The following is a 27588-nucleotide window of genomic DNA, read 5'->3' as shown; positions in this document are numbered from 1 at the left end:
TGCATATCCTTGCCTTCAAAAAAATAATAAACTGAAAAATATACCAGAAAGTATAAACAGTAATATAAAAATAATAATATGTAATAATATAGAATATATAATTTATTACAAGTCAATAAATTATTTTATATTTTCAATATAAAAATAAGCATGGCTAACTGACATTTTACATTATATAGATAGAGGAAAATGTCTTCTACCTCGGTTGGAACAAAAAATATCAAATTAAAAGAACACTAAGAGGGACGCCTAGATGGCTCAGTGGGTTAAGCCACTGCCTTCGGCTCAGGTCATGATCCCAGGGTCCTGGGATCGAGTCCCGCATCGGGCTCTCTGCTCAGCAGGGAGCCTGCTTCCTCTCTCTCTCTCTGCCTGCCTCTCTGCCTACTTGTGATCTCTCTCTGTCAAATAAATAAATAAATTCTTTAAAAAAAGAAAAAAAAAAGAACACTAAGAAACCTCTTTCCACTTTCTAAGTCAGCAAAAGAGTTCCCATGATTAATAACGCACGTTGATGATGTTATGGTGAGCTAGGACCTCTCCCACACTGCTAGCCAGGATACAAATGGGCACAACCTTTGTGGAAAGTAATTTGGCATTTTGGCAATTTTTTCTAAAAGCCTTTGGAAATGCTCATAGTTCATGTCCTTTGACACAATAATTGTACTTCTAAGAATCTACTTTAATAAAATAATGAGATGAGCTCTAAGACTTTGATACAAACATTAATCCAGTAAGTATTTTATGAAGTCCTGTTCTGTGTTGGGCTCTGTGCTGGCAGTCATGATGAATAATGGGCTTTCTACTCACTGACCATCTATTACTTTAAAAACGATGTTTATTGTGATATTCCTAGTATGAAAACCCTGAAAACAATCCAAGTAACACACAATGAGGGAATGAGTAAACTAATTATGAGTATGTTCATAAAATGGATAATAAGGACATCAAAAACAACTTTTGGAAAAATCTAAAATGACACTGGAAAATTATTTTGTTGAAGTGTTAAAAGCCCCCCCCCCCAAAAAAAACCAACTATAGTGCAAAATCAAATATATATTCTATTATCACAACTATGGAAAAATTTATATTTCTAGATGAGAAAGAAACACACATGTATTTGACCATGTTAACATAAGTGATCTCTGTACTTCTCTGAAAGTCATGAAATCTGGTCTCAGCTTCACTGCTTATTACTCATATATGACTTTGGGAAGTCAGTGAAGCCTCAGAAGGCTTAGTTTTCTAATTTGTACAATGGGGTGGTAATTCTGGCCTTGACTCCCTCCCAGAACTCAAATTGGAGAAGGCCTGAGCTGCTGTTTTACATGCTGAACATCTCCAATTTTTTAGTATATGTGCTGCCGAAGCGAGCACTACATGCTGAACATCTCTAAACAAATACCCTATACTGTGTTTTCTCAGCAGAGAAGGTAGATTAGCTCTGATATGTTAACACATTTCTCCCGCTTTTCCATTGTCTCTTTGCTCCTTCAAATTCTTATTTAATACAATACTCATTTGGGTAAAGTTTTTCTCAATGTATCCCATTTCCCCCCAATCACTTGCTTTGCATCTTTGCCACATTTATGTGCACTACATTAATTCATAATAATTATTGGCTGGATATATCTCATGTAATGACTTTCTTTTTTTAATCTGGAATTGCTTATGAACCAGGACTATGTCAAGTCTTCAGCAAATTAGGAAACAGCCATTTTGTTACTCCCATTCTTACTTTCTGTCCAAAGGAGGTAGGGACATAATAATCGAGCTGCCCTAAAATCATCGGATCTCTTCAGGAAAACATTCCATGATTCCTCTGACGGATGACTTCCAGGTCTTGAAATTATTTCCATCACCATTACAAGTGTAGACTCCACCCCCTCGCAAGGCAAAGACCACCCACCTGATGCCTTGTGGGGCACTGTTCCCAGCAGAGGGACATTGATGGTTGGGTCTGCCATGATGCCTTTATCCAGGGAGCGTAAGGACAGGAATTCATAGAAGTATTCTGCCTACAACAAAAGGCATTGACAATCAGTACCATGGGGACCATGGAGTGTGAGAAGGCATTTCTTAACTGGTCACTCCTCTGATAGGAGAGTGACATTTTTCACTACAGGAAATCTGGAATACATGACCTCTGAAAGTCTTTGTAGGCATAACTCACTCTTCTGGATTTTAGGACTCTAGAATTGGACTCTGGAGAGAAGGATGCTTTAAAAACATTAATGACATCTATCCAGTATATCCATAAGGTGGCTTTTTAGCTTAAACAATATTATTTAGTTACTGTTTCTTAAAAGGATTTAGGAAAAAAGCTCTTAAGGAAACAATTGGTATCAAAACAATCGGCAGCTAGTCCTTAGAAAATCCATCTCAGCTTCTTGGGTCATTCTTTAATTCTTTAATTCATTCTTTAATTCAAATTTGAGGTGAGTCTTTTGATCAGAATTTGGAAAGCTGTAATACGTAAGGGATAATGAAAGCAGTAAGCTATTGGCAAAAGAAGATATGAAAGTCCAAAACTAATGACTTTGTTGTGAATATTTATTTTTCAGTATCCTTCCCTTTGGCACGTTTACATTTAAGGTCTCAATTTAATTATGGAGAGAAAAGCCTAAAAGTGTAAAAACCACCATTGCAATATAACATCCTGTAAAATTTTACATTGTAAACATTTTTCATTTTCCCACTAAGTCTAGTAGAGAAAATGGTACCTGTTATTTGAATAACCACAAAATACTGAAAATGGTGAAGTATAATCTCCCTGGAGAGCTCTGATGCTTAAGTGATTCTCAGCTGGGTTATTCAAAGGATTTATGATGGAATTATGTTCTTGCTTGGGAATAAAGAGCAATCAATAAATAGTGCAGATGCCAAAATGAGAGGTGAGCTGAGTGGCTCTGCAGTTAACTGTAGAGATATGCAGAATTTGGATGGGTTAATTAACTAAATTATGAATTACATAAACATGGGCTAAAGTGACATTTTAAAAAGGAATATGACCTTTCCTATAGTCAGTATCAAATTTATTTCCCAGTATGGAGGATATTAAGAGATACCTGGTAGACATTCACACCATTTTTTGGCCTTACATCATAGTGTCAATGTGTTAGGGATTAAGGACTCCATGGGAGGATGATAATGCAAAGGGGTGATCTCAGCCGCTGTGGGGACACTGGCTCTTTGGGCTGTGGCAGTGTTCTAGATGACCATCATGTAGATGAGCAACAAAATGTCATCAATTAATTTTACTAAATTCATCATTAGAAAGGCCCTGAGGATAAAGAGTTTTAAGACTGTCATTTCCTACCCTGTTTGAGGGAAGGCAGAGAATTACAAGAAGTTTGATGAAAGAAAGGAGTGTCATCAGGAACAGTATTTCAATTTGGAATGGATTCCTTTAACATTATTTCTGACCCCGCAATAAAGTCAACAACTATTAAAAGTGGGCTCTTTAGTGTTCTGTGAATCTGGGTGTTTTAAATGACCTCCACCAGCTGCACTTACCTCTGTGCCTCACTAGATCATGCTTATCACTTAACATTTTATTCTAAAACATATTTTAGTTGGCATTATGAAAGGCTTTAGTGTTGTATGCCCTTACAATTAATAACTTCGGGTAATTTGTATTACTAAGTACAGTAATAACTAGCAAACAATAACACAACAAACACCTGTGTAATGCATACCCTGTCCCAAGCCTTATTTTGAACACTTGTATTAACAGTACATATAATGATGGAAAAGAGCTGAGTGAATAGAGCATAAGCATGCCGAAAATACATTTCAGTGGCTAGATTGCTTCAAATACCACAAGTTATCATTTGCTGTTCCATAATTATATCTTCAAACTTTGTCACATTATAAGTGAAATTTATATGGATGATATACTTAAAAAGGGCATTAATAAAAAAATACCATTAAATATAAGTTAAAATGTTTTTGAAACATTTTAATGTTTCATATTAAAGCAGTGATTGTGTAGGGTTGTTGCTAACTGATTTTTCCTTTCTTTTATAGTGAAATAAATGCATTTATTTAAAAACAGACATTAATTATATACCTTGCTTCAGTTCTGTGTGGCTGATGAAAATCACTGGCTCTATTTGTATAATTCTCATGATCTGGACATAGATGAAATATTCTTGGACCTCTATTTGGTGAGACTCTGCTCACATAACAATTTGATTTAAATCTCTTTGCCTTCTTGAAAGTGTGCTTTTTTTCTTTTTTTGAAGATTTTATTTATTTAGAGAGACATTGTGAGTGGCAGGGAGGGGCAGAAGGAGAGAGAGAATTCGAGAAAACTCTGTGCTGAGCGCAAACCTGACATGGGGCTTGATCCAAGACCCTGCGATCATGACCTGAACCAAAATCAACAGTCAGTCACTCGACCAACTGAGCCATTCATGTGCCCCTCCTTGAAAGTGTGCTTTAAGAAAATAACATGTACTAATAAAGTAGCTTCTGAGTGTGTCTCTCAAGAACTTTTGATGATGTTCCAAGAATGTGGAACTGAAAGAATTTCACTCAGGGTCCAGAAACAACGCCATAGAGCCTCTGGGTCTCCTGTTGTTGCTTTTGACTATGGCCATATGAAGTAGGCTGGCAAGGTCAGAATCCATTATATTTGATGTTAGAGTTTGTAATTAGCATTGGCATGACTGCATAGCATGATGCAGCTAGGCTTAATGGATTTGTCCAGACAGCCAGTATTCTTATCAATAACAAATTTCACAGTAGAGATTTTAGGGTGTGCATTTGATTTCTCTGAGAATCAGTAAATATCAGTTTTTCTACTGCAATTCTAAGACTGTATTCTAAGACAGGAACTGGTCAAAACAGTTTCTTGCTTGATTTTATCAGCAATAGACAGTTTCCAGAGAAAACCTTTGAAGGTTTTGTTCTTCTTTTTGAAGATGATAATGTTGTTGTAATTTCTGAAATTACTTCATTCTTTCCTTTATAGTTGGTATATATATTTTAAGGGGGTTTGTCCATCTACTGTTTTCATTGCCTTCTTTAAAATTCCAATTTGAAAACTACTTAAAAACTGACCAACTCTGATGGACATTGGGGAGGGTATGTACTTTGCTGAGCGCTGTGAATTGTGTAACACTGATCAGCCAGACACCTGTACCCTTGAAACAAATAATACAGTATATGTTAATTAAAAAAAAAAAAAGAAATTGGCCAACACTTTATCTCTGATCTTGACACTGACCTCTTTCATTGTTTCATTTTGTCATTATCAACAGATCTACCAAAACTACCCATGCCATATAAATATTTCTACACATCAGTTAGATCACCATGTAGTAGAGATGACCTATGTTCTTCATTTAACCTAAGTATTAACTTCTGTGGCTTAAATAAGTCCCTCAAAGTCAAAGAAAAATGGCTGATAAAATAAATGATAGATTTATAATGTCATAGTTTAAGTTCTAGACAGGACTTTCTGTTTTTAGTTTATTTGTAATATCATAAACAGTCCTAGTCTCAAACCTCTCCACTGGAAATACTTATGTAGGGGCAAATAAAACCTAAATTCTATGCCAAAGAGAACAACAAGCTTGCTTTAAAGTTTGGGAACAAACTTCACAGGTTGTAGATTTATTACTTAGATAAAAGGAACTCAGAGCATGAACTGTAATAGGGAGGTGGCATATTGGAGAGTCTGAAACCTCTATTAGGAAAAGTACATTTAGTTTTATTAAATGACACTAGTGGAAACTCAGGTAGAGGTAAGTAGTGTGCTTATTTGAGAAGCACATGAAAAGACTGCCTTGTATTCAAACAAAGAATGGGTCTATTCAGGAGAATAATTCACTTCTAAATTAAGTTGTTGAAAAACCTTGCTGGCCTGGCTCGCCATGCAGTAAATTTTCTTTTCATGGAGAAGAATAAAAGACACCCAAATATTATCAAGAGAGGAATGAGTGCTAGAGGCCATTTAACTTGCTTCCAAGCAACTTGGCTGAATGTTAAGGTTGTTCTTTCCAGAAAAGATGAAGACCTCATTTAAACAGCAAAATGGGACAACCCAGAAGGCCTTTACTCTGGCACTATTTCTTGGGTAGACGCAGAGAAAGGAAGCAGAGAACTGCATAACCATGGGGAGGAACAGAAAGAATCCAGTATTTCTTTTCTATCTTTGAAGTTCTGGGTTTGTGGTGCATACTTAATCTAATATATTAGCATGATAATTACAAGAGCCTCTGAGTTAAGAAATAAAGGTTCTTCATAAAACCACAGCTCTCAAACCTCTTTTAACTTCATGTATCATGATGCTGACCTAAGTGTTCATGAAGAGAACTGGAACAATAAAGGTATTTGATGTGTTCTGAAGAAAATTTCAGGCAATTCACAGATACAAAGCATACAGATGCCATAAAGCTGGAAAATTTACAAAGAATTTTTGTTGAGTGTTTACTAAACACTCCAGTCACTCTTCATCATCATTCTCACAAGAACCTAGTATTATAGCATGCATGTTGTGTTCAGATTAGCCAGGCATTCAGTACGAGCATTATTAGTGGTATCTGAAATAGCTCCTACACTGTATGTGAAGAGCAGAAAGAAATTCACTGAAGCAAGAAAGGAATAGAGTTCAATGCTAAAGTCCCAAACAAAATGAATCAGCACACCCAATGCTTAAAATAATCTGACGCCTGAATGTCTAGACCAAAAATTGCCGGATTTCACATTCTTCTCACATCTCACATCACAAGATGAAGGGCATTCATCTTGTCACCTCCCTGCAAAATTTCATCCTTCAAACTCACAACTCATTATCCTTGGATGCTGGGACACTCTGCTGATTGTTCCCCCATGTTTTGATTTTCCTGCACTTCCTTGTTAACCCTCCTCCTCTCAGTTCCTGATTGTGAAAAATCGCTAAGACTCAGGCCTCAGCTCTTCCCTCTGTATTCTATCATAAAACTCAGGCACTTGCACAGATGAAGCTGTTTCCTTTTGGGTCAATAATGCTCACTCAACAAGAACCATTCCCACTGCTTCATGGCTAAGCTCATGTACACAGAGCTTCCTTCATTACCTTTCCAAACCAGATGCTGCACATGAGGTCTTTGTATCTGTCAACAGTATTATCATTTTTCCAATAACAAAAGTACTGAACCTCTGAGTCATTGTTGTTTCCTGCCTCTACTTCATCTCCTGATAGCTGGACAGACACCAAGAATTTTATCCCCTCTCCTTGTATAATCTTTTGATTCTTCTCTGCCTTTCATTCCCACTGCTTCCACCCTAAGCCAGCCCTTATTTCCTCATACTGGTATTATCGTAACATTTTCTGAAATATCTTTCTAGCCTTCCTCTTTAAAATCTCTGCCATGAGGTGAGCCAATATATCTAGTGGAAACATCAGTTTTGCCATTTCACAATGCTTTTCTTTCAGCCCCTTTCTCTAGGAAAAAGGCCCTTAGCCTGATAAGTGTCCTCCACAGTCTGGTTCCAAATTTCCTTTATTTCAGACTGCTACCCAACAGGGATCCTCTTCCGGAGCTCACCTGGCCTGCTCTGAACACCCCATAACCATACCTATATTCCAGTGTTTTCACCTACACTGGCTGGCAACAGGACTCAAACCAGTGTGGCCCTTAGACAAATACTGTCCCATATTATTATTAAACTTTTCCCATGTGTAGATCATGTATTGTCATGTACAGATTGGAACTTCTATGGTTAAAGATGGGATTATATTTATCCCCATCCCCCCACAACTATGCTACTGGAGATTCACTCAGCATTGGGTACAGCCAGGTATTTAATAAATATTCACTGAATGAATGAATGACCGATTGAGAAGCATCCAGAGGCGTAAGACCAGTGCATTCCAGAATATTCTATTCACATTGTTATGGTGAAATGGCACTAGCCTATGGTTTTACTGACTGGGCATTAGCTTATCTGTTTTGGCAATTGCTTAATTACTTTTATGGGTCAAAAGGTTCTCTTTTACTTTGCTGGGTGGCCAGTCACCATAGCATGTATAGAGAATAGAGAATATTTTTGGAAAAAGAGCAAGGAAACAAACACTGACATTTGATATCCAGTTGATCTTTGTGTAGTTTGTTACTGTTTTATGGTTATTTAGGGACAAAACCTTGGCAGTGAGGCTCCAAGAATAAATATAAGCAGATAATGTAGATAAGGTCCAGTTCTGAAACATGATGTTGTCTAATGCTCTTCTGGTTCATAGTTCCAGAAGAGACGTGATTCCTTCTCTAAGTAACATATATATAATTTAAATTACATATAATTTCTATAATTTCAAGTTTATAAATTTTGTAAAACTGTATGTAAATTTATATAAATCTTGTCTTCTGCAAATTACAATATGAAATTACAGTGTCACTGGGAAAGGTGAAATATCAACAAAGACTTCTTTCATGACTTCTTTTGAAACTGGCTCTAAGGAGAACTTGTTTCAGAAACAAAATTAAAAAGCTCCTTTTCATGAAGAGTAGTTATTTAATTGTGAAACTGGCCTTGGCTTAATGGATGATGAAATGAACAATACTTAAAGAGAGAACACTTCTTAAAGAGACAATCTCGATCGGCCTCATCCTTCTGTTCCAGTAATTGGTTTTATCCACACTGCCACTGACCACAGTTAGCGGGCTGTGTTGAGGGAGTAAAGCTATTGGAATATAGTGGTAATATTAAAACTTCAAGTCCAAGTAAACACATCCGGGACCATGAAAGTTTTGTAAACTAAAACTGGCAGGAGATCACACAGTTTGGCTTCACATGCATCTGAAATATCTAAGACATTTTCCATCTTTTTCCTCCTACGGTTTGGAATCACCATTGCTCATGCAAACCAGAAACAGACCTGGCTATCTGACAAATCACTGGCTAGTCATTCTCTTTTAAGATTCCTAAAGATAGAAAAGCAATGTAATAGAGCACTATATTGCTGTTTTGTGTTAGATAAAACCAAAAGCCAGGGTTTTTTATTTTTTTGAGGGCGAGTAACAAGGAAGTAGAAAAGCCAAACACTGGGGAATGGAAAAGAGGTTTTTCTTTTTTATTTCTTTTAAAGATGGGAGGAAAAGGGTATCAGAATGGAGATAAAGTAGGCTTTAAAAATAGAGCCCCCCTTCAGCATACTGCTTTCACCAGACTGCCAAAATTTTCCATGGGAAGGGCAAGATAGGCAGGAGAGAGGCTTTTGAAAACTTCATTCCTGCTTATTCCTTGAGGCTTCTGGGGCAAGGGCCTCCTCTGTACAGTAATCCTGCCCTAATTCAAGCATCTGCAAAGTTATGGGTCAATGGCAACCCCAAAACTGGGCACGAAGAAAGACAGTATTGGGCAATACGGAGGAGTTGTAAGGAAACGTTTTGAGGAAAGAAAACTTTGTTCTAACGGGCATAGCTAGCACTCTGTGCACCAGGAAAAGTCCAAATGGGAGGCGTGGGAAAAGAAACCTCGGGAGCACAGCCACACCTTTCTCTTAGATAGTAGGATGGTATTAATTGGAGAACGCAGAAGGGCTAAGAAGGCAGTGGTATGAATGCAGGTGTTCTAGAGGCGATGAGAGCAGATTTCAGCTCTCGAAAAAGGAAAAGGAATACTTTCTCTGTTTTTTTTTCTTCTTATCTCAAGATTTATATTTGAATATTGCTCTTTTTTTCTTTTTAAATTGTGTTATTCACCATACAGTACTACATCATTTGTTTTTGATGTAGTGTTCCAAGATTCATTGTTTGCATATAACACCTGGTGCTCCATGCAATATGTGCCCTCCTCAATACCCATCACCGGGCTAACTTTTCTTAAAGCTTCAGAAGCAGTCATTGGGTATTCCTGTACTCCGGGCGGGGGAGAAGAGAATGGGCTAAGAGCTCTGTCTTGGATAATCATTTCACAACTGAGCAATTACCCTCACACCTCCTGTATTTATTTCCTGTGCATTTATTCCTCATCAGTATCTCATTCCCTTCATCTCCCTTTCATGCAGTTCACATGGTGGTGTATTTCAGCACATCACATTTTTTAGGACAGAATGACCTTTATAAAATGTCCAAATAAATCTGTGTAGCACATATAAATAGCTCCAAAGAGGCAAGACTAATGTCCCATTTCTTTCAGAGTTCTTTATAATGCATAGTCTCCTTTCCATTGATTTAAAAAAAAGTTTGAAAAATTTTAACTAACTTAGAATTATCAGTAGATTCTCAATGATGGCTTTCAAAATATTTAACATTAGGTCATGTTTTTCCTAGGCTTAGCTTCAGATAGTTTTCTAACATTCTTTAATATATTTTTATTGAATCCACATGGACAGTATTAACTTACTTCTTGATAAAAAAAAAAAAAACCAACAGGGAAAAAAACCACTGTCCTTCTTGACTTTGTGTTTTGAAAAAAAATACATTAAGCTATTTGGTAAATATGAAATATGTCTTAATTTGCCTTCTTTATTCATATAATCACAATTTCATGTATCAAAATACTATGTTACAAGATATCATCCAATGACCAGTTGTTCTTTTCCTATCTAAGAGTCAAACAGAAAAGTCTGTGATTTCATAGTTACAGATTTTCGAAGTCTAAAAATTTAGGGAACTAGTGTTACTAGCAGAAGATTCAAGTAGCAGTCATCAGTATAAATTTGCTTTTACTTCAGAAAAAGTGATTACCTAGAACATACAGTGTCATCAGCCCTTTTACTCTTGTAAATTCCTCTAGGTATTTGCTATTTTAAAACTGTTATTCATACACGCATTATTCATCCTCTTTAAGACAACAAGAAACTGAGGCAGAACTGAAGCAATTTCCCTGGAGGACACTGAAGATGAAAATCCAAAATCTGAGGACTGGCTAAATCTACTGCCCAACTTGAATTGCCCTCTAGTACCCCTGAGCAATTCTTTTTTTTATTTGATTTTATTTGTTTGTTTGTTTGTTTGAGAGGGAGAAGTGTTGGGGGAGGAACAAAGAGAGAGAGAGAGAATCTCAAGCACAGTCTCACAACCCTGAGATCATGACATGAGCTGAAATCAAGAGTTGGGTGCTTAACTGACTGATCCACCCAGACACCTCCCTGAGCAATTTTTTTAAACATCCCTACTCTCTCCCTTCTCCTACACACAACAATTCCATAGTTTCCTCAAAGTCCTCTGCTCTAGCCCTGATATCGATACTCAACTGATGACAATACCCTATTCACAAACAAAACAGAGATTGCTAGGTATGAATTTCTTTGAACTTTCCCTCCATCCACCTACAAATAGCCCACATTCACATTCAATCTGCTTCCTTCCCATATCCTCTGAGATTGGCTCTAATAGTAATGTCATCTCCCTCATGTATATTAATATGATTAAAAGGTTAAAAACCAAACCCTGTCTCTACCTGGCTACCTTTCTTCTTACCTGTCATTACAGTGCTTCCAGAAGGTCTATACTCATGGTTCAGTGTTCTTGCTCATCAGTCTTCAGCTCACTAGTAAGGCTTTTGCCCTCATCATTTTAAAAAAGATTTTATTTATTTATTTGAAAAAGAGAGAGAGAGCGAACGCATGATGGAGGAAAGGGCAGAGGGAGAGGGAGAAGAAGACTCCTGTTGAGTAGCGAGCCCGACGTGGGGCTTGGTCCCAGAACCCTGGGATCATGACATGAACCGAAGGCAGACTTTTGACTGACTGGGCCATGCAGGCACCCCTGTACTTATCACTATAAAATCTTCATAAAAAGTCACAAATAGCCTCCAAATTGTAAAATCCAATGAGCACTTTCCATCCATCCATATTCTCCAAAATTTTTTATTATAATAAAAAAAAATTTTTTTGCTCTGTCTATAGCAACAGTCTTTGTGAGTTCCTCTTCTCCTTCTCCCATCAGTCTTTCCCTAATGAACTTCTCATGCTTCTCTTTCTATGATGGCACCTTAAGAAGAGTTCTGAATGTGGGCCCATGCACCCTTAAAGAATCCATAACTTTTGTGTCCATATATATGTGACTATTTTTCTGGGGAGAGCAGACCCTAGATTTCATCACATTCTTAAAAGAACCCAGGACTCAAAACATAATGGTAAGAGCCACTGCCTTAAATACTGATGTTTCCAGGAAACAACTGCTGCTCTCCTCTTCTTGCTTCTCTGTCTTCTTGAGGGATTTTATCCATTTCTGTGACTTCAATTTATACCAACATTTCAAAGACCTCCAAATTTTTATCTCCAGTTTTCACGTTTCTTCTGAGCTTTAGATTCATATTGGCAGCTGTCTATCAGACATCTCTCCTTGGACTTAATATGTTTGGACCAAACTCATTACCTTCCTGATAAACCTATTCACTTAGACTTCTTTACATAGCACTATGATCCTGATTACTCAAGATATAAACTCGGCAGTCCTTCTAGACCCCCAACTTTTCTCTCACCAGCCACCTCCACAAACTCTCACTGATTTCTCAAATCTATTCCCTTTCTTTTCCTTCCCACTGTTATTACCAAAATTCAGATATTTCTCACACATACTCCTGTAATTGTCCCCTAACCTGTCTCCCTAGTAATTCCTGCGGTCCAGATTTATAACTTCAAGGCTAAATATCATTCAGTTTTCTTCCAAAATGCCACCTGGACTATACCACTGCTCCCACTTAAAAGTCTTAACTGTTTCTAATCACGGGGAAGAGTTTAGATACAGCTTTACAGCTGGTTCTGCCCACGGGGCTCCTTTCATGTCTTCCCTCACATCTTCGCTCCAGGTCTACCAAGCTTTGAGTTCATTGAACTACCATGCTTTCTCATGAACCTTGCTCCTGACTCCATGCCTGGATTGAACTCTACTCCCTGCTCTTGTCCACTAAGGAGACTTTGACTTACCTGTCTAAGCACAGACATAAAACTTTCCCAACCCAGATCCTTCTTTCCTGTACTTTCCCCCATATCTGTATTATTGTACTTCCAGTAACAGTCTATTTATTTGTCTTCCCCATTAAACTCTCCTCTATGGAAGGAACTTTGCCTATTCTTATTTGAATCCCCAGTGACTGACAGTTTTTATGGCACAAAAGCTGTTTATAAAAAATAAATACAAGTTCTGAGTCAAATTAGTCATACCCTAAAAAAAAGGGGTAAATCACATCTTACTGAAATTGTCTTATTTGTTTAGCTTTAAAACAAATTAGAAATGTCTTTTTGAACTATTATTTTAGAGGGAATTTAGAGGATAGAAGGACGAGTAAGACTATACCGCAAACATATAATCAGTGAAATCCAGGATATGGGAAACACCCAGTCTCCTCAACAAAAATCTGAAGGAAGGGGAAAAAAAGAGAGAGATGGGAGGGAAACCTAGAGGTTAAAAGAAAATTAAGGTTTATCAACTCGCCATCATGTGTGCACCTACCTTGAATTCTCAAATAAACAAACTTTAAAAATGGTTGACCTTTATGAGCCATAGTTGGAAATTTAAACAGTAACTAGACATTTGATTATGTTAGAAAACTATTTTTAATGGTTTTGAGGTTCTTTTTTTTTTTTTTTAAGATTTTATTTATTTATTTGACAGGCAGAGATCACAAGCAGGCAGAGAGGCAGGCAGAGAGAGAGAGGGGGAAGCAGGCTCCCCGCTGAGCAGAGAGCCTGATCCCAGGACCCTGAGATCATGACCTGAGCTGAAGGCAGCGGCTTAACCCACTGAGCCACCCAGGCGCCCTTGAGGTTCTTTTTTTAAAAAGGTTTTTAAAATCTTTCATAGATAAATACTAAAATATCTGTAGATGAAATGACATGTTACCTGAGATTATTTCAAAATAGTATGGGAGGGAGCCATGGGTAGGGAGTGTAGATAAGACATGGCTGGCCATGAATTAATGATTCTTAGATCTAGGTGATAGATAAATGGATGTTTATTTTTCTGTTCTGTCAATATTTGTACATGTTTGAAATTTTCCATAAGAAAAGTCTTTACAAAAAAGAAAAAAAAAAGCTTCATATGGGCATCTGTGTTGAATGAATGAGGTTTGATTCATGGAGAATAATGCATCACAAGTGATAGGGTAATGCTTCCCCCTTGGGCTGGAGTCTCATTAACGGCAGCTCCCTACTCACTCTGGTCCTACTACACCCACTTCCTTGCTGCTTCCCTAACGTGCTAGGTACACTCCCATTGGAGGGACCTGGCATGAACTATGCCTTCTGCTGGGGTGCTTTTCCCCAAGATAACCACATAGCTTATCCCCTTATTAATTTTATTCCTCTCTAGTACAGTAGCATCTCCTGGCTGTCTTCTCTGAAACAGCACCCCTCACCATGTATATTTTTATTTTCTGCTTTATTTTTCCACTAGCACTTATCACCCCTTGACATACGTTCATTTAAATATTTAAAAACTTCTGTGTCTCTCTTCTGCACTACAGGGAAAGTAAGCTCCACAAGGGCCATCACTCTGCATTCTTTGCTGGGCTCCAGTACCTAGAGTAGTGCCAGCACATTGAAAGTGCTCAAGGGGCACCTGGGTGGCTCAGTGAGTTAAGCCTCTGCCATCAGCTCAGGTCATGATCTCAGGGTCTTGGGATTGAGCTCCACATTGGTCTCCCTGCTCAGCAGGAAGCCTGCTTCTCCCTCTCCAACTTCCCCTGCTTGTGTTCCCTCTCTAGCTATGTCTCTGTCAAATAAAATCTTAAAAAAAAAAAAAAGTGCTCAGTAACTATTTATTGGATGGGTCAAAGAAGGAATGAATAAGGAAAGGTCAGCTAACCTAATGGTATCTTTTCTTTATCCTTGTTTATGTTTTAATTTTGGAAAAGTTTTTGTTATGAATTAATTAGAGTTAATTGACTTCAAAACCTTGCCATGATCAGAGCTGTTGGCTGAAATTGATCTGTAGCATAAAAGGCAAGATCTAAGAGAATCAAACATGCTTTTGGAAACATAAGCACAGTATAATTTTTGTTGTTGTTGTTTAGAGAATAGGTGTGTATGTGTGCCAGGGTTGGGGACATGGGCTGGGAAAGGAGCAGAGAGAGAGAGGGGAAAAGAGAGAGAATCTCAAGCAGTCTTTACGCCGCAGTGTGGAGCCCAAAGTGGGGCTCAATCTCAGGACCTTGAACTCTTGACCTGACCTGAAACCAGGAGTTAGACACTTAACTGACTAAGTTCCCTTGCCTTTTTTTTTTTTTAGCACAGTTAATTTAATCACAATTTTTCTGATCACATGATTTCTTTCTATTCACATGTTAATACAAGAAATTGGTGGTGTGAGATTAAACACTGAACTTATTTTTTAAAATTTTATTATCATGTTATTTATTTTTTATATTTTAAATTTTATTTCCTTTCATAAGTTTAGACAAATAGTATTATTATCAGAGTTTCTCAAAACCAGAGACTACGACTTCTTCCGCTATCCCCACCTGGCCTAACACTGTACTAGACAATACAGGTAATAAAGCCTATGGACTTAAACCAGTACTTTTTTCCAAAAACACCTACTCTCCATTGTTGTCTTTATCAGAAAAGTTTTTATGTCAATACAAGTAAGTAAATATGAGTGTTAGAAAACTTGTAGATAACTGAACAAATGTGTGAAGGAAGAGCACACCAGCAGAAAGAACAGTGGTCCCAAGTCTCTCAGGTGGGAAGGTACTTGGCACATTTGGTAAAGAGCTAGGAGACCAGTGGTGGCAGGCCCAGAGCGGGCAGGGCACTGTGGTGACCAGCGTTCAACATCACCCCGTCACAGGTAAAAGGGTCAGGTGCGTCCAGTGGAGGAATGCAGGAAAGTGCTCATAATGACAAGATCAGCTCTAAACATCCTCTGGTGCCAGAGGAAACACTGTAGGTGACACCAACGCCCTCTTACCTCTTGTCTCTGGTTTCCCCGGCCCCCACCTGCAGCCCAGCCTTCCAGACTTAGAGGAGCTGGAGGAGTCTATGAGAAGAGTCAACCATCGAACCTTCCAGGATGCTGCTAAGGGAGGGGAGGAATTTTAACTGTGAGTGAGGATTGAAATTTTAACTACTACAGAAGAGCGGATATTTTAATTACTGAAATGAGAATAATCTTAGCACAAAAGTAATCCGAGGACATTTTATTATCTTTGGCTAATGAGAGAAAGTCCAGGATCTGTCTGAGGAGTCATCCAAAGGCCCAGGGAGAAAGTAACCTACACCACAGGTTTGCAGGGGCTGATGTGAGAAATAGGAAAGTTGGCCCTATGTCATGACACAGGGCAGCGTCTTGCTTATTTGGTATAATAAGCCTTTGGGTCCTTACATAAGGATCTTAGGAGGCAAAGAGCTGGCAGCATATTTCCATTTGTAACCTCATGGTCTTTCTATCTTGCCCATTTAAAACATGCCAGAATATTAGCACAAAAAATGAACTATCCTTTATTTCTTTTTAATTATTATGTTACATATTAGCTTTCTCATATTTATTATTTCCTGTATAAATTCTTCAGTACTTTCAATTCCCCTTCCTGGATGTAAACCTAGTTGATGATCATGATTCTCTCCCAAGAGCACAGTGAATGACAGTACTTTGCAGTTAAAATAAACGGGTATGAGACAGACACCATAGTTAGTCAAGCTGATTCACTAAAGAAAAAAAAAAAGACACATTAAAGCTGAATCAACTGTCATCTTTCAGTGATGACTGTTGATCTGATGTGATGAAAGAAAGTTCATGCACATAGATGGGTTGATTTGGCCCCTGGATGGTCTGGAACATCGTTAACTCATACAGACTGATTCTGGCCCCGGTTCAAACTTCTCAGCCTTTGTTCTTAGGGCTCAGAAGATGGCTTTGAAGTTCAGGATAAAGTTCTTCTAACACACCATTACCAAAGAATAACCTTTTGATTATGATCTCATGAAAGTATAATCAATAACTTACATAAGTTAAAACCATGGCAAACAGTGATGGTCCTGTAATTGGACCTTTATGAATTCCATATGTTACAAACTCTGCATTAGCTAGCAGTCTTGCATAATACATATATTTCTTCCCCAAACAAAGCTGTTGAATTTTCTTAAAAGGCTATGAAACTTTTCACAGCTACTGTCAGCCTTGAACTCTTCAGGCCCCCGAGCTCGGTTGTGGGTACGTAACAGGCAGGATTTTTGGAAAGCTTAAAAGGATAAATAAGTATTTCTCCCAAATCCAATAGACACTCATTTGTGCAAAGCAATTTAATCAGAGCCAGTAACTTTTTACTTAATTGGACAGTTTGTGTGCTTTAAAAAATATTTCAGGGGGAAAAAGACCTCCAGCAAATGATGGTTAAAAACATAAGTAGAAAATGTGTTCACTTAGCAAAGTCATGTTCTCACGTAATGTTCTCAAATAACTAGGACCTGGCTAGGAAACCATTAGGCTGTTATCTACATTATTTAAGACTGATATTTACTTCTCTCTCTCATTAAGCTATATTACACATTACTAAATTTAAAATGTACGTGTTTAGCTTAACTGGCTTCACTTTGGGAGGAAGGGCACTAAACATGCAAGAAGGGATTTGGGAAGAAAAGTACCTAACCCAACCCATGGTCACAGTAGTTAAAAACAAAATAAAAAACAAAACAACAACAACAACAACAAAAACCAACAGAGTTTTCTGATAGATTGAAGGGGACAAAGAAGAGGTTTGAGTTGAAGGAACATTTAGTGACAGACTGAAAGACATCCAAGGAAAGATGAATCCTATCCTTTTAGACCAAACATCAGATCTTTAAAGAGAGAGGATTATATAAAGCCCAAACCAATAATTACAGGTGGGGGAAGAGGCATCAAAAGGGTTATTTTTGCATCTTAGCCCTCTCCTTCCCAACTACTATTAGCCCCCTGAGTGTTACTTTATTCGGTTTTGTTACCTGTTACCATGAACTCGTTTTTCTTTTGGAACACATTTGAAAATTGCCGAAGCAGAGTTGCAGGTGTGGGGTGTGCGCAAAATGGCCCAAGGTAATTGGGAAATACAGGCTTCCAGTAATGGAATGGATAAGTCACAGGAATAAAGGGTACAGCATAAAGAAACATAATCGATAGCATTTTATTGGTGTTCTATGGTGACAGATAGTAGCTACACTTCTGGGGAACACAGTGTAACATACACACTTGTTGAATCACTATGTTGCTTACCTGAAACTAATGTTACACTGCGTGTTGCCAAAGCTAATTTCTAGCAGATTTATACACTTTCAGATTCCTCAGTCCAACATAGCACCATTAAAGTAATCTTTGTGACTCTACTATCACTATATATACTTCTCTACCTGTAAATATGTTACCAGCTTTCCAATTAAAATTTGAATTACTGACTCACAACACATTCATTAAAAATGATATTTGGCTCCATTTCTCCTCTATTTGATTATTTGTAATTCCTAAATGCAGAGACTGTAACTATTTGCCATTCCATTTTCTTTTCTTTTTTTTTTTTTTTTAAGATTTTATTTACTTGACACAGAGAGAGATTGCAAGTAGGCAGAGAGAAAGGGGGAAGCAGGCTCCCTGCTGAGCAGAGAGTCCTATGCAGGGCTCAATCTCAGGACCCTGAGATCATGACCCAAGCTGAACGCAGAGACTTAACCCATTGAGCCACCCAGGTGCCTCTGCCAATCCATTTTCAATTGCCCAACTTTATTTATACAAGTATTTTCAAAGTCTTGCGTGTGTGCATGCGCACACACACATACACACACGTATACACACATGGATGATCAAAGAAGACCAGTACACCAAAGGGGAGAAGGATCAAGCTTTTAACATCTTTGGTTTGACGTTTTTTTAAGAAAATACCACTAAGCTGGTTTTTGTCCACTTTCTGTCCAGTTGTGACAAAAGACAACAGGCTACACAAAGAGGAAAAGAAATAGATCAACAGCGGGGGCGCCTGGGTGGCTCAGTGGTTTAGGCCTCTGCCTTCAGCTCGGGTCATGATCCTAGGGTCCTGGGATTGAGCCCCACATCGGGCTCTCTGTTCAGCGGGGGAGCCTGCTTCCCCCTCTCTCTCTGCCTGCCTCTCTGCCTACTTGTGATCTCTCTCTGTCTATCAAATAAATAAATAAAAATATTTAAAAAAAAAAAAAAGAAATAGATCAATAGGAAAACCAGATGTACACAAATCAGCAAGGCCAAATATGACCTAAATCATAATTTGTGTGAATTTGTGGAAACTAAAATATATTGAGAAATAAGTTTCCTGTATTCATTTTTTCTGGTCCCCCCCCTCCTCCAAGAAAGAGGAAAGGATGGCTCTGGAAATGACTGACCTTTCAGCATCAGTATCTGTTTTCATGGTTCTCGCAACTAGAAGAGTAACCTAGATACCAACATAGTCATAAGAAATCAACAACTAAATTTATGTTCTTCCTCAAAAGAGAGGACAGGAAGCAACAGAGAGTCTACCTCTATGTCAAAATCACTATTGATTGCTTCCCACAATCGGGAAATCCAGCCTTTACTCTTCTATGAGATAGCTAAACAATCGATTTAAGAGTTTAAGAGTGTATGTTACACCCAAAACATAACCTACATCAGCCTGGTACATATTAGGTGCACATATTGGGTGGTGTTTCATTCAAATTCGTCCTGGAAACCAATCTATCCAATATTCACCTTCATGACTTTCATAAACAAAATGTGAAGGTGCTCGCAAAAGTTGTAGAGTTACTTAAATTAAGTGGGCCTTAGTACTCTGGAAGACAGAAGAATCTAAGTATTCTTAATTAAAATATGACAACACTAAAACCAGAATTAAATTTGCAGGGACAAAAGGTCAACCACTGAGGCATAATGGAACAATTGAGACTAGGGAAACCAGATCTGGAAATCATAGTTTACCACAAACTGAAGATGAGTTAGCAATTTTCTGCCATATGGAAAAGGTCAACTTGATTATGAAACTTACTGTGTGTAAAATTCTTCCTTCATGTCAGGCATTAGCCGTACTGCTAGTATCTATTTACAGAACAAACTGGTGGCTGCTGGACAGGATGGGGGTGGTTCCACAGGTGAAACAGGTGAAGGGGATTAAGAAGCACAAACCTCCAGTTATAAAATAAGTAAGTCATGAAAACGAAAAGCACAGTAGAGGGAATATGGCCAGTGAGATTATAATAATGTTGTGTGGTGACAGATGGTGACTCTACTTACTGTGGTGAGCGCTGAGTAATGTAGAGAATTGTCTTATCACTTTGTCATACACTCAAAATGAAAATAACATTGTATGTTAATTATCCTTCAATTTAAAAAAAAAAGAATCGGGAATTAAAAAAATACTGGTATCTATTTTAAATGATATGCATGAATCAGAAGGATTTAGAAAAAAAATTTATTGAACCATAAGAAACTCTTAACTATAGGAGACCAACTGAGGGTTGCTGGAGGGGAGGCTGGTTGGGGCATGGGGTCACTGGCTGATGGGCATTAGGGAGGGCATGGAGGTAATTAGCACTGGGTGTTATATACAACTGAAGAATCACTGACCTCTACCTCTGAAATAATAATGCATTATATGTTAATTAATTGAATTTAAATAAAATTTTTAAAAAGTTTATTGAAACCATTTAAAAAGTCTTATGAAAGAGTGTTGTGAAAATTAAGTATTCCAAGATCTATAAAGAACTTCTCAAACTCAACACCCAAAAAACATAAGTCAAAAAATGGGCAGAAGACATGAGCAGACACTTCTCCAAAGACATACAAATGGCTAACAGACACATGAAAAAGTGTTCATCCTCATTAGCCATTAGGGAAATTCAAATCAAAAGCACATTGAGATACCACCTTACATCAGTTAGAATGGCAAAAATCGACAAGGTAAGAAACAGCAAATGTTGGAGAAGTTGTGGAGAAAGGGGAACCCACTTACACTGTTGGTAGGAATGCAAATTGATGCAGCCACTTTGTAAAACAGTTTGGAGGTTCCTCAAAAAATTAAAAATAGAGGGGCACCTGGGTGGCTCAGTGGTTTAAGCCGCTGCCTTCGGTTCAGGTCATGATCTCAGGGTCCTGGGATCGAGTCCCACATCGGGCTCTCTGCTCGGCAGGGAGCCTGCTTCCCTCTCACTCTCTCTGCCTGCCTCTCTGCCTACCTGTGATCTCTGTCAAATAAATAAATAAAATCTTTAAAAAGAAATTAAAAATAGAGCTAACTTATGAGCCAGCAATTTTACTACTGGGTATTCACCCCAAAGATACAGATGTAGTTAAAAGAAGGGCCATATGCACCCGAATGTTCACAGTAGCAATGTCCACAATAGCCAAACTGTGGAAAGAGACAAGATGCCCTTCTACAGATGAATGGATAAAGAAGATATGGTCCATATACACAATGGAATATTACTCAGCCATCAGAAAGGATGAATACCCAACTTTTGCTTCAACAAGGATGGTACTGGAGGAGATTATGCATAAGTCAAACAGAGAAAGTCAATTATCATATGGTGTCACTTATTTATGGAACATAAGGAATAGCATGGAGGACATCAGGAGAAGGGAAAAATGAAGGTGGAGAAATCAGAGCGGGAGAAAAACCGTGAGAAACTGTGGACTCCAGGAAACAAACTGAGGGTTTTAGATGGGAGGGGGTGTGGGGAGGGATGGGTGAGCCTGGTGATGGGTATTAAAGAGGGCACAGATTGCATGGAGCACTGGGTGTGATATGAAAACAATGAATCATGGAACACTACATCAAAAACTAATGATGTACGATCTCCCTGATATGAGGAAGTGGAGATGCAACATGGGGAGTTAAGGGGGTAGGAGAAGAATAGATGAAACAAGATGGGATTGGGAGGGAGATTAAGTGACTCTTAATCTCATAAAACAAATTGAGGTTTGCTGGGGGGTGGGGGGGTTGGGAGAAGGGGGTGGGGTTATGGACATTGGGGAGGGTATGTGCTATGGTGAGTGCTGTGAAGTATGTAAACCTGGCGATTCACATACCTGTACCCCGGGGGATAAAAATATATTATACAGTTTATAAAAAATAAAAAAATTTAAAAATGGGAAAAAAAGAAAAAAAAAACTAATGATATACTGTATGGTGACTAACATAACACAATAAAAAGAAAAAAATTTAAAAAGTATTCAGATTGATTACTTTTCCAAGTTCATTGTTGTCTATAGTTCTTCCTGTTTGTTGTTGTTATTTGCATATCATTCTGGAAAACCACTCCTACTTTGATGTAAATGAATTTTTGGTTCTTGTTCTCAAGTCCTAAAAAGTATAACAAAAAGAAACTACTAGATTTCATTGTAGAAAGGGAGATTATGGATGGAGAAAAAGTGTGGGCCATCAAAATGATGAAGCGCTGGATAGCTAAAGATGGTAGAGTTCTTACAGAAGGTAGTTAGAGATCTGACCCATATATTTCCTGTGAAGGCCTGAAATCTCTTCCTGCTCTGCTAATCTGTTGATCTTAAGAGACTCTTGTATTCACTAGCAGTTTCCCTGGCAGCTTTCACTCCTCAATCCTCCTGCTCTGGGCTGGGACATTGTCTACTTCTTTTCTACTTTTTCCCCTGCTGAGCTTTATCATTTGTTCACGCTACTCTGTACTGCTCTTCTTGATCGTTCCAAAATTTCCTTGTTCCAGAAAATCAAATCCTTCCTTACACTTATTTCTAAATTATCTTCCGCCCAGAAAATAAATATTTCCATACTACTCTTTCCATCAGACTTTTTTCAAGTATCATCTTGACATTTTTTTCTTTCCATCTTTAGTGCTTTTCCCCAATTTCCTCCAATTTTCTTCAGTTTGCCATATTTCTTTGGGTGATCTTCGAGGAAATTGAGATAACAGAAGTTCTAGTACCATGGAGAAAAATCATGTTTCTTAAATGGAAGAAGAAAGAAGAGGAAGAGGGGTTGTAAAGATAGTATTGGAAAAGGGGAAAGAACTCATCTCCAAGAAAGAGCCAATGAATTAAGAGAAGGACAACAGAACAAAAGGGTCAACACCCTTTGGGCTAATATCATGTTGTTCTTCCTCCATAGGCAGTAGATGGAAGACAAAAGCCAACCTACAAGCCCAGGTTTTTAGAAACAGGTTAGCATAGGGTCAGGTCAAATTTTCAGAGTCATGTAAAAACAATGCTCTTTTAAAAGATATACATTATCTGACGATAAACGCTTTGCAAATCTCATTAAAAAAATTTGTGTATATATTTCTTTTGATACTGTTGGAATTTCTGTAATAAGGGACCTCAGAGAGGTTTGTGAACAGGTCAGTCTTTTCACAAAGTCCCTCTAATGGGGAAATTAACACTTTAGAGTTGGAGAAAGTCTAGGAGATCATTTGGGGAAACTGAAGGCCAGGGAGGTTAAATTATATTTCCAAGGCCTGTCCTTTCCATGATACTTCCCTACCACTGTCTCTGTTACACTGTTCCAATTAAAGAGAAAAAGAACCCAACAGTGATATTAGTCTGAGTTCTGGGGCACTACTATTGTTAAATACCTACACATCCCGGGCCCTGGTGCTTGGTGGAATGTGTCATGGGCAGAACCACTCAGTGTCCTATCCCTATTGCCTCATCCTGCTATTCAGAGCAGTGACCAGCTCATCCAGCTCTGCCTCAAAATTTCACATCAATGTGCATGTGCTTGTGTGTGTGTGTGTTTACTGGACTGTCCAACCTAAAAACAGATCAACAGACTTCCTTATTCTTTATTCCAGGAGAAAACTTATGAGCAATTCTTTCCTTACACATTTTGTGGGACTGTTGCATTGTGATGTGGTGATGTTACCTTCTCACGGGATTAAGTTGAAGACTGAAACAAAGTGGAAAGCTCTGCTCTGGCTGTCAGAAGATACACATTCTTTAGCCAGCTCTGTTGCTAACTCTGGTCCTCGGAAAGTCCGTTACCACCTCTGGTCCTCGGTTTTCTAATCTGAAAACTATGGAGGTTGAAGGAACCTTTAAGATTCCCTTCCCCTCTAAGAATCTGTGATTCTGAGTGGAGGCAACACTTGGCAAGTCTTTTCCAGGGTTTAGCACAAATCCTTCCAGAGTGCCTCCTGAGCACTGGCAATGAACAGAGTTCATTCTGCATACATAACTGATAGAGAACTGGGCTCAATAAAGAGTTAGCTCTTGGGGCACCTGGATGGTGCAGTGGGTTAAGGATCTGACCTTTGGTTTGGGCTTAGGTGGTGATTTCAGGGTCGTGATCTCTAAGTTGTGGAGAATTGAACTCCATGTCGGGCTCTGCACTAAATCGGGGGAGGCGTGTCTGTTTCAGATTCTCTCTCTCCCCCTCTCAGCCTCTCACCCATCTCTCCTTCTCTTTCTAAAATAAATAAATAAATCTTTTAAAAAGTCAGCTCTTAATGTTGAAGTCTCGGGATATTAGTTCTGTGATCTTATGACCTAGCATCTGATGACTCATCTTCCCAGAAACGTGCAAACCTGGAAATATGCTGCTCAGAGATCCTTGAAGGTACACTTTTGCCTTTATCAATTTCTGATGTTTTCAAAATGAAGAGGTACTATTTTGATGACCAATACATGAGGCGGCTTAGAATAAGAATGCTTTCCCTCCATCAGACCTGTCCATTTCCCTTTTGTGTGCCATGGGCTCGCGGCAGGAGATTTTTCTCAAAGAAGTACACGAGGGCTCCAGTCTTTGAAGTGGCTACAGAAGATCTCTGCAGCACAGAAGCCAGCAGTTTATAAACAATAATTTCTGTCTACCTACCAGGACTTTTTTCCTTCCCTGAACCACTTTATTCCATGGAGAGTAAATTTAGAACAAGTTAACAGACACTTCAAAGTCTAAAATGCAGAATATTTACTCATCTCAGACTTCTGGTTCAGATGAAACCAGCTCTTTGGATGTCTGAGTACTTTTCTTTAAAGAATCCTCTATATCAACTCTTGCTCCTTTTTCCACTTGGATATACAGCTCTGGGAGCTCGGACCAGCAACTTAATTTGTTTTCTCTTTTATGGAACACCTTAAGCATATTTATTTGCTCAGAGTTCCCTTATTTTGATAAATGTGGTAAACATGCGATTCATTCTCTTAGAAAGTGCTATCTTCTAGCTGCTGATGACGACAGCTCTTTAGGTTTTAAAGGTGATCTACTTGCTGATCCTTCCCTATCCTGTCCCTTTGAAAATTGAGAAAATTATATCGCAGAGTGTTGGGAGAATAAATTCCTTCATATGTAAGAAATTTGTTTCAAGAGTATACGTGCAGAAATAAATGTTCCGAGTCCAGTCCCAAGATGGCGGCCACCATGAAGAAGGCGGCTGCAGAAGATGTCAACGTTACTTTTGAAGATCAACAAAAGATAAACAAATTTGCACGGAACACGAGTAGAATCACAGAGCTGAAGGAGGAAATAGAAGTTAAAAAGAAACAACTCCAGAATTTGGAAGATGCTTGTGAGGACATCATGCTTGCAGATGATGATTGCTTAATGATACCTTATCAAATTGGTGATGTTTTCATTAGCCATTCTCAAGAATAAACACAGGAAATGTTAGAAGAAGCAAAGAAAAATTTGCAAGAAGAAATCGACGCCTTAGAAGCCAGAGTGGAATCAATTCAGCGAGTGTTAGCGGATCTGAAAATTCAGTTATATGCAAAATTTGGGAGCAACATAAACCTCGAAGCTGATGACAGTTAAACATTTTATAATACTTTATTTTTAATTTGTTTAATAAACTTGAATATTGTTTAAAATGAAAAAAAAAAAGAAATAAATGTTCCAATCACTATTATTTCAAAACACTTCTGAATAAATATATATCTATATATGTACATGAAACACTCAGAAAAACTCATATATGTATTCATATTCGTTTAAAACTGATAGGAAATGGGTTTCCTTGCTATGTTAAAAAGGAGTGACTTATTTTAATCTTTGGGAATCACCCACTAGTTTTGTATTTGTACTTATAATTTGAAATTAATATATACCTGAAGAGTTCTGTGTTCACAATTAAAAATCACCCTTTGTAGTTTTTTACCTTTGACTAACCTTAACAACTCTCTCTCTCTGGAAAAGGAGAGCCACTTACTGATCCCTCACTGCCCCCTACAGTATGAAATTCCTACTGAGACAACTTGAAAAATGCAGGCACAAATCAACAGCCACCAGTACCATTTGGAAAGCTTCATTTAGAGGTTTAGAAATAAGCCACAGAAGAATACTAAAAAGGATATCCTTGCATAATTCTGTTGAAAGTATGTACTAACCATTACAAACCATTCAGCACTCATGGATATGCCACGTGTGGTACAATGATCAGGTGCTTTGACTCAGAAATTCCACTTGTGGAACTCAGTCCTAAGGAAGAAATCCTAATATGGAAAAAGCTTTATGCGTCGGGTTGCTCTTCACCGTGTTTTTAATAACAGTGAAAAATTACCTAGAGACAATCTAAGTAGGAGAATGTTTAAATAATCCACAGAATATTGTGTAGCCGATTAAAAAAAAATCATGTCTATAGAATATGGAATAACATGGGAAACTGCTCCACTATCCTTAAGCAAACAAAAAACAAAAAAGGGCACAAAAATCATTGCTTGAATGGAAAAACACTAGATGGAAAAACACCAAAATGTTAGCGTTTTCTTATGTGAGTTAACTGTACATGACTTCCCCTCTCCCAATCTTCCTTCTCTGTTTCTGTATTTTCCAAAGACTTTTAGAGGGTGTACTAGTTTATGATGGAAAAAAGTAATGAACTTAAAATAAAACTCTATGAGGATTCATAAAAAGAAATAGTTATACCCAGGAAATTAAGTACTGCAAACTCTAATGAAGTCCAGTTTATGTAACTGAGTAATGGGTTTTGCAAGTTATAATTACTACAAAGACAGTTCGCAGTTACCCTCAATTTTTAAGAGCAAGACAAAATCTCCAACTGGGTTCCTCAGTTCTTTGTAAAGAGCCAAGCAAAGAATAAACATTATCAATATCTAGAAAGGAACTACTATTTGAAGAAGGTCTTAAAAGGTAAATACTACCTAGTATTAATCATTAGTAATAATCATTAGTAAAAAGTAATAATCATTAGTAAAAAGATCTTAAAAGGTAAATATGAGTAATATGTATCAGTTATATTAATACAGCTGTCTGGTCTACCTGCCTCAGAGCTAAACTTCTAAAATCAGTTTATTAGTCAAATTGAAATCAAGCTAATAGGAAACCTGATAAAAGTTGCCTAAAATAGATTTTGGTAGATTTGACTGGCATTATTCAGGCCAAAAGTATTCTGAAAAGTTAATCCTGCTCAAAGTTTGTTTTATTTTTTGTTACAATGAATGGTACTGTCCAAGTTATTTTCCTTCTGTGATTTGAATTCAAACACAGAACCAAGAACAAGGCTGGAATGATAATGACTAATAAATCACAGACATTTTAGAACTGGAAGGAACCCTTTATTTTACAGATGAGAAAGAAAATGAACCACTTTTCTGAGGTCCCACATGATGGTGTGGCAGCCGAGCAAGGAGCCGGGTCTCCTGAGGCCAGCTCAGTGTGATGCTCTGAGTTCAGAGGCTGGGACTCCATCACTTAATGGTGGAATTTGGGCACCTGGCCAGCACACTCCCTAGCCTGGGATCCGGCTGATTA

General features: G+C 38.0%; 2 protein-coding genes across 3 annotated transcripts in view; one reads left to right on the top strand and one right to left on the bottom strand.

The window, feature by feature from the left end:
• Positions 1-27588, bottom strand: part of WIF1 (WNT inhibitory factor 1) — a 68348-nt gene that overhangs the window by 22882 nt on the left and 17878 nt on the right. For both annotated transcript variants that reach the window (XM_059404711.1, XM_059404710.1), the window contains exon 3: positions 1910-2018. In XM_059404711.1, coding sequence (XP_059260694.1) covers positions 1910-2018 — 109 coding nt within the window. The remainder of the gene's footprint in view (positions 1-1909; positions 2019-27588) is intronic.
• On the top strand, positions 25221-25692 carry LOC132020576 (prefoldin subunit 4-like). The gene is given in 1 exon segment (XM_059404709.1): positions 25221-25692. A coding segment is annotated over 1 exon segment (405 nt). The 5' UTR covers positions 25221-25227; the 3' UTR covers positions 25633-25692.

The sequence above is a fragment of the Mustela nigripes genome, chromosome 6 (genome assembly GCF_022355385.1).
Source record: "Mustela nigripes isolate SB6536 chromosome 6, MUSNIG.SB6536, whole genome shotgun sequence".
In the NCBI taxonomy this organism is placed as follows: Eukaryota; Metazoa; Chordata; class Mammalia; order Carnivora; family Mustelidae; genus Mustela; species Mustela nigripes.
Note: the sequence above shows the minus strand (reverse complement) of the source record. Positions and strands in the feature narration are given on the sequence as shown.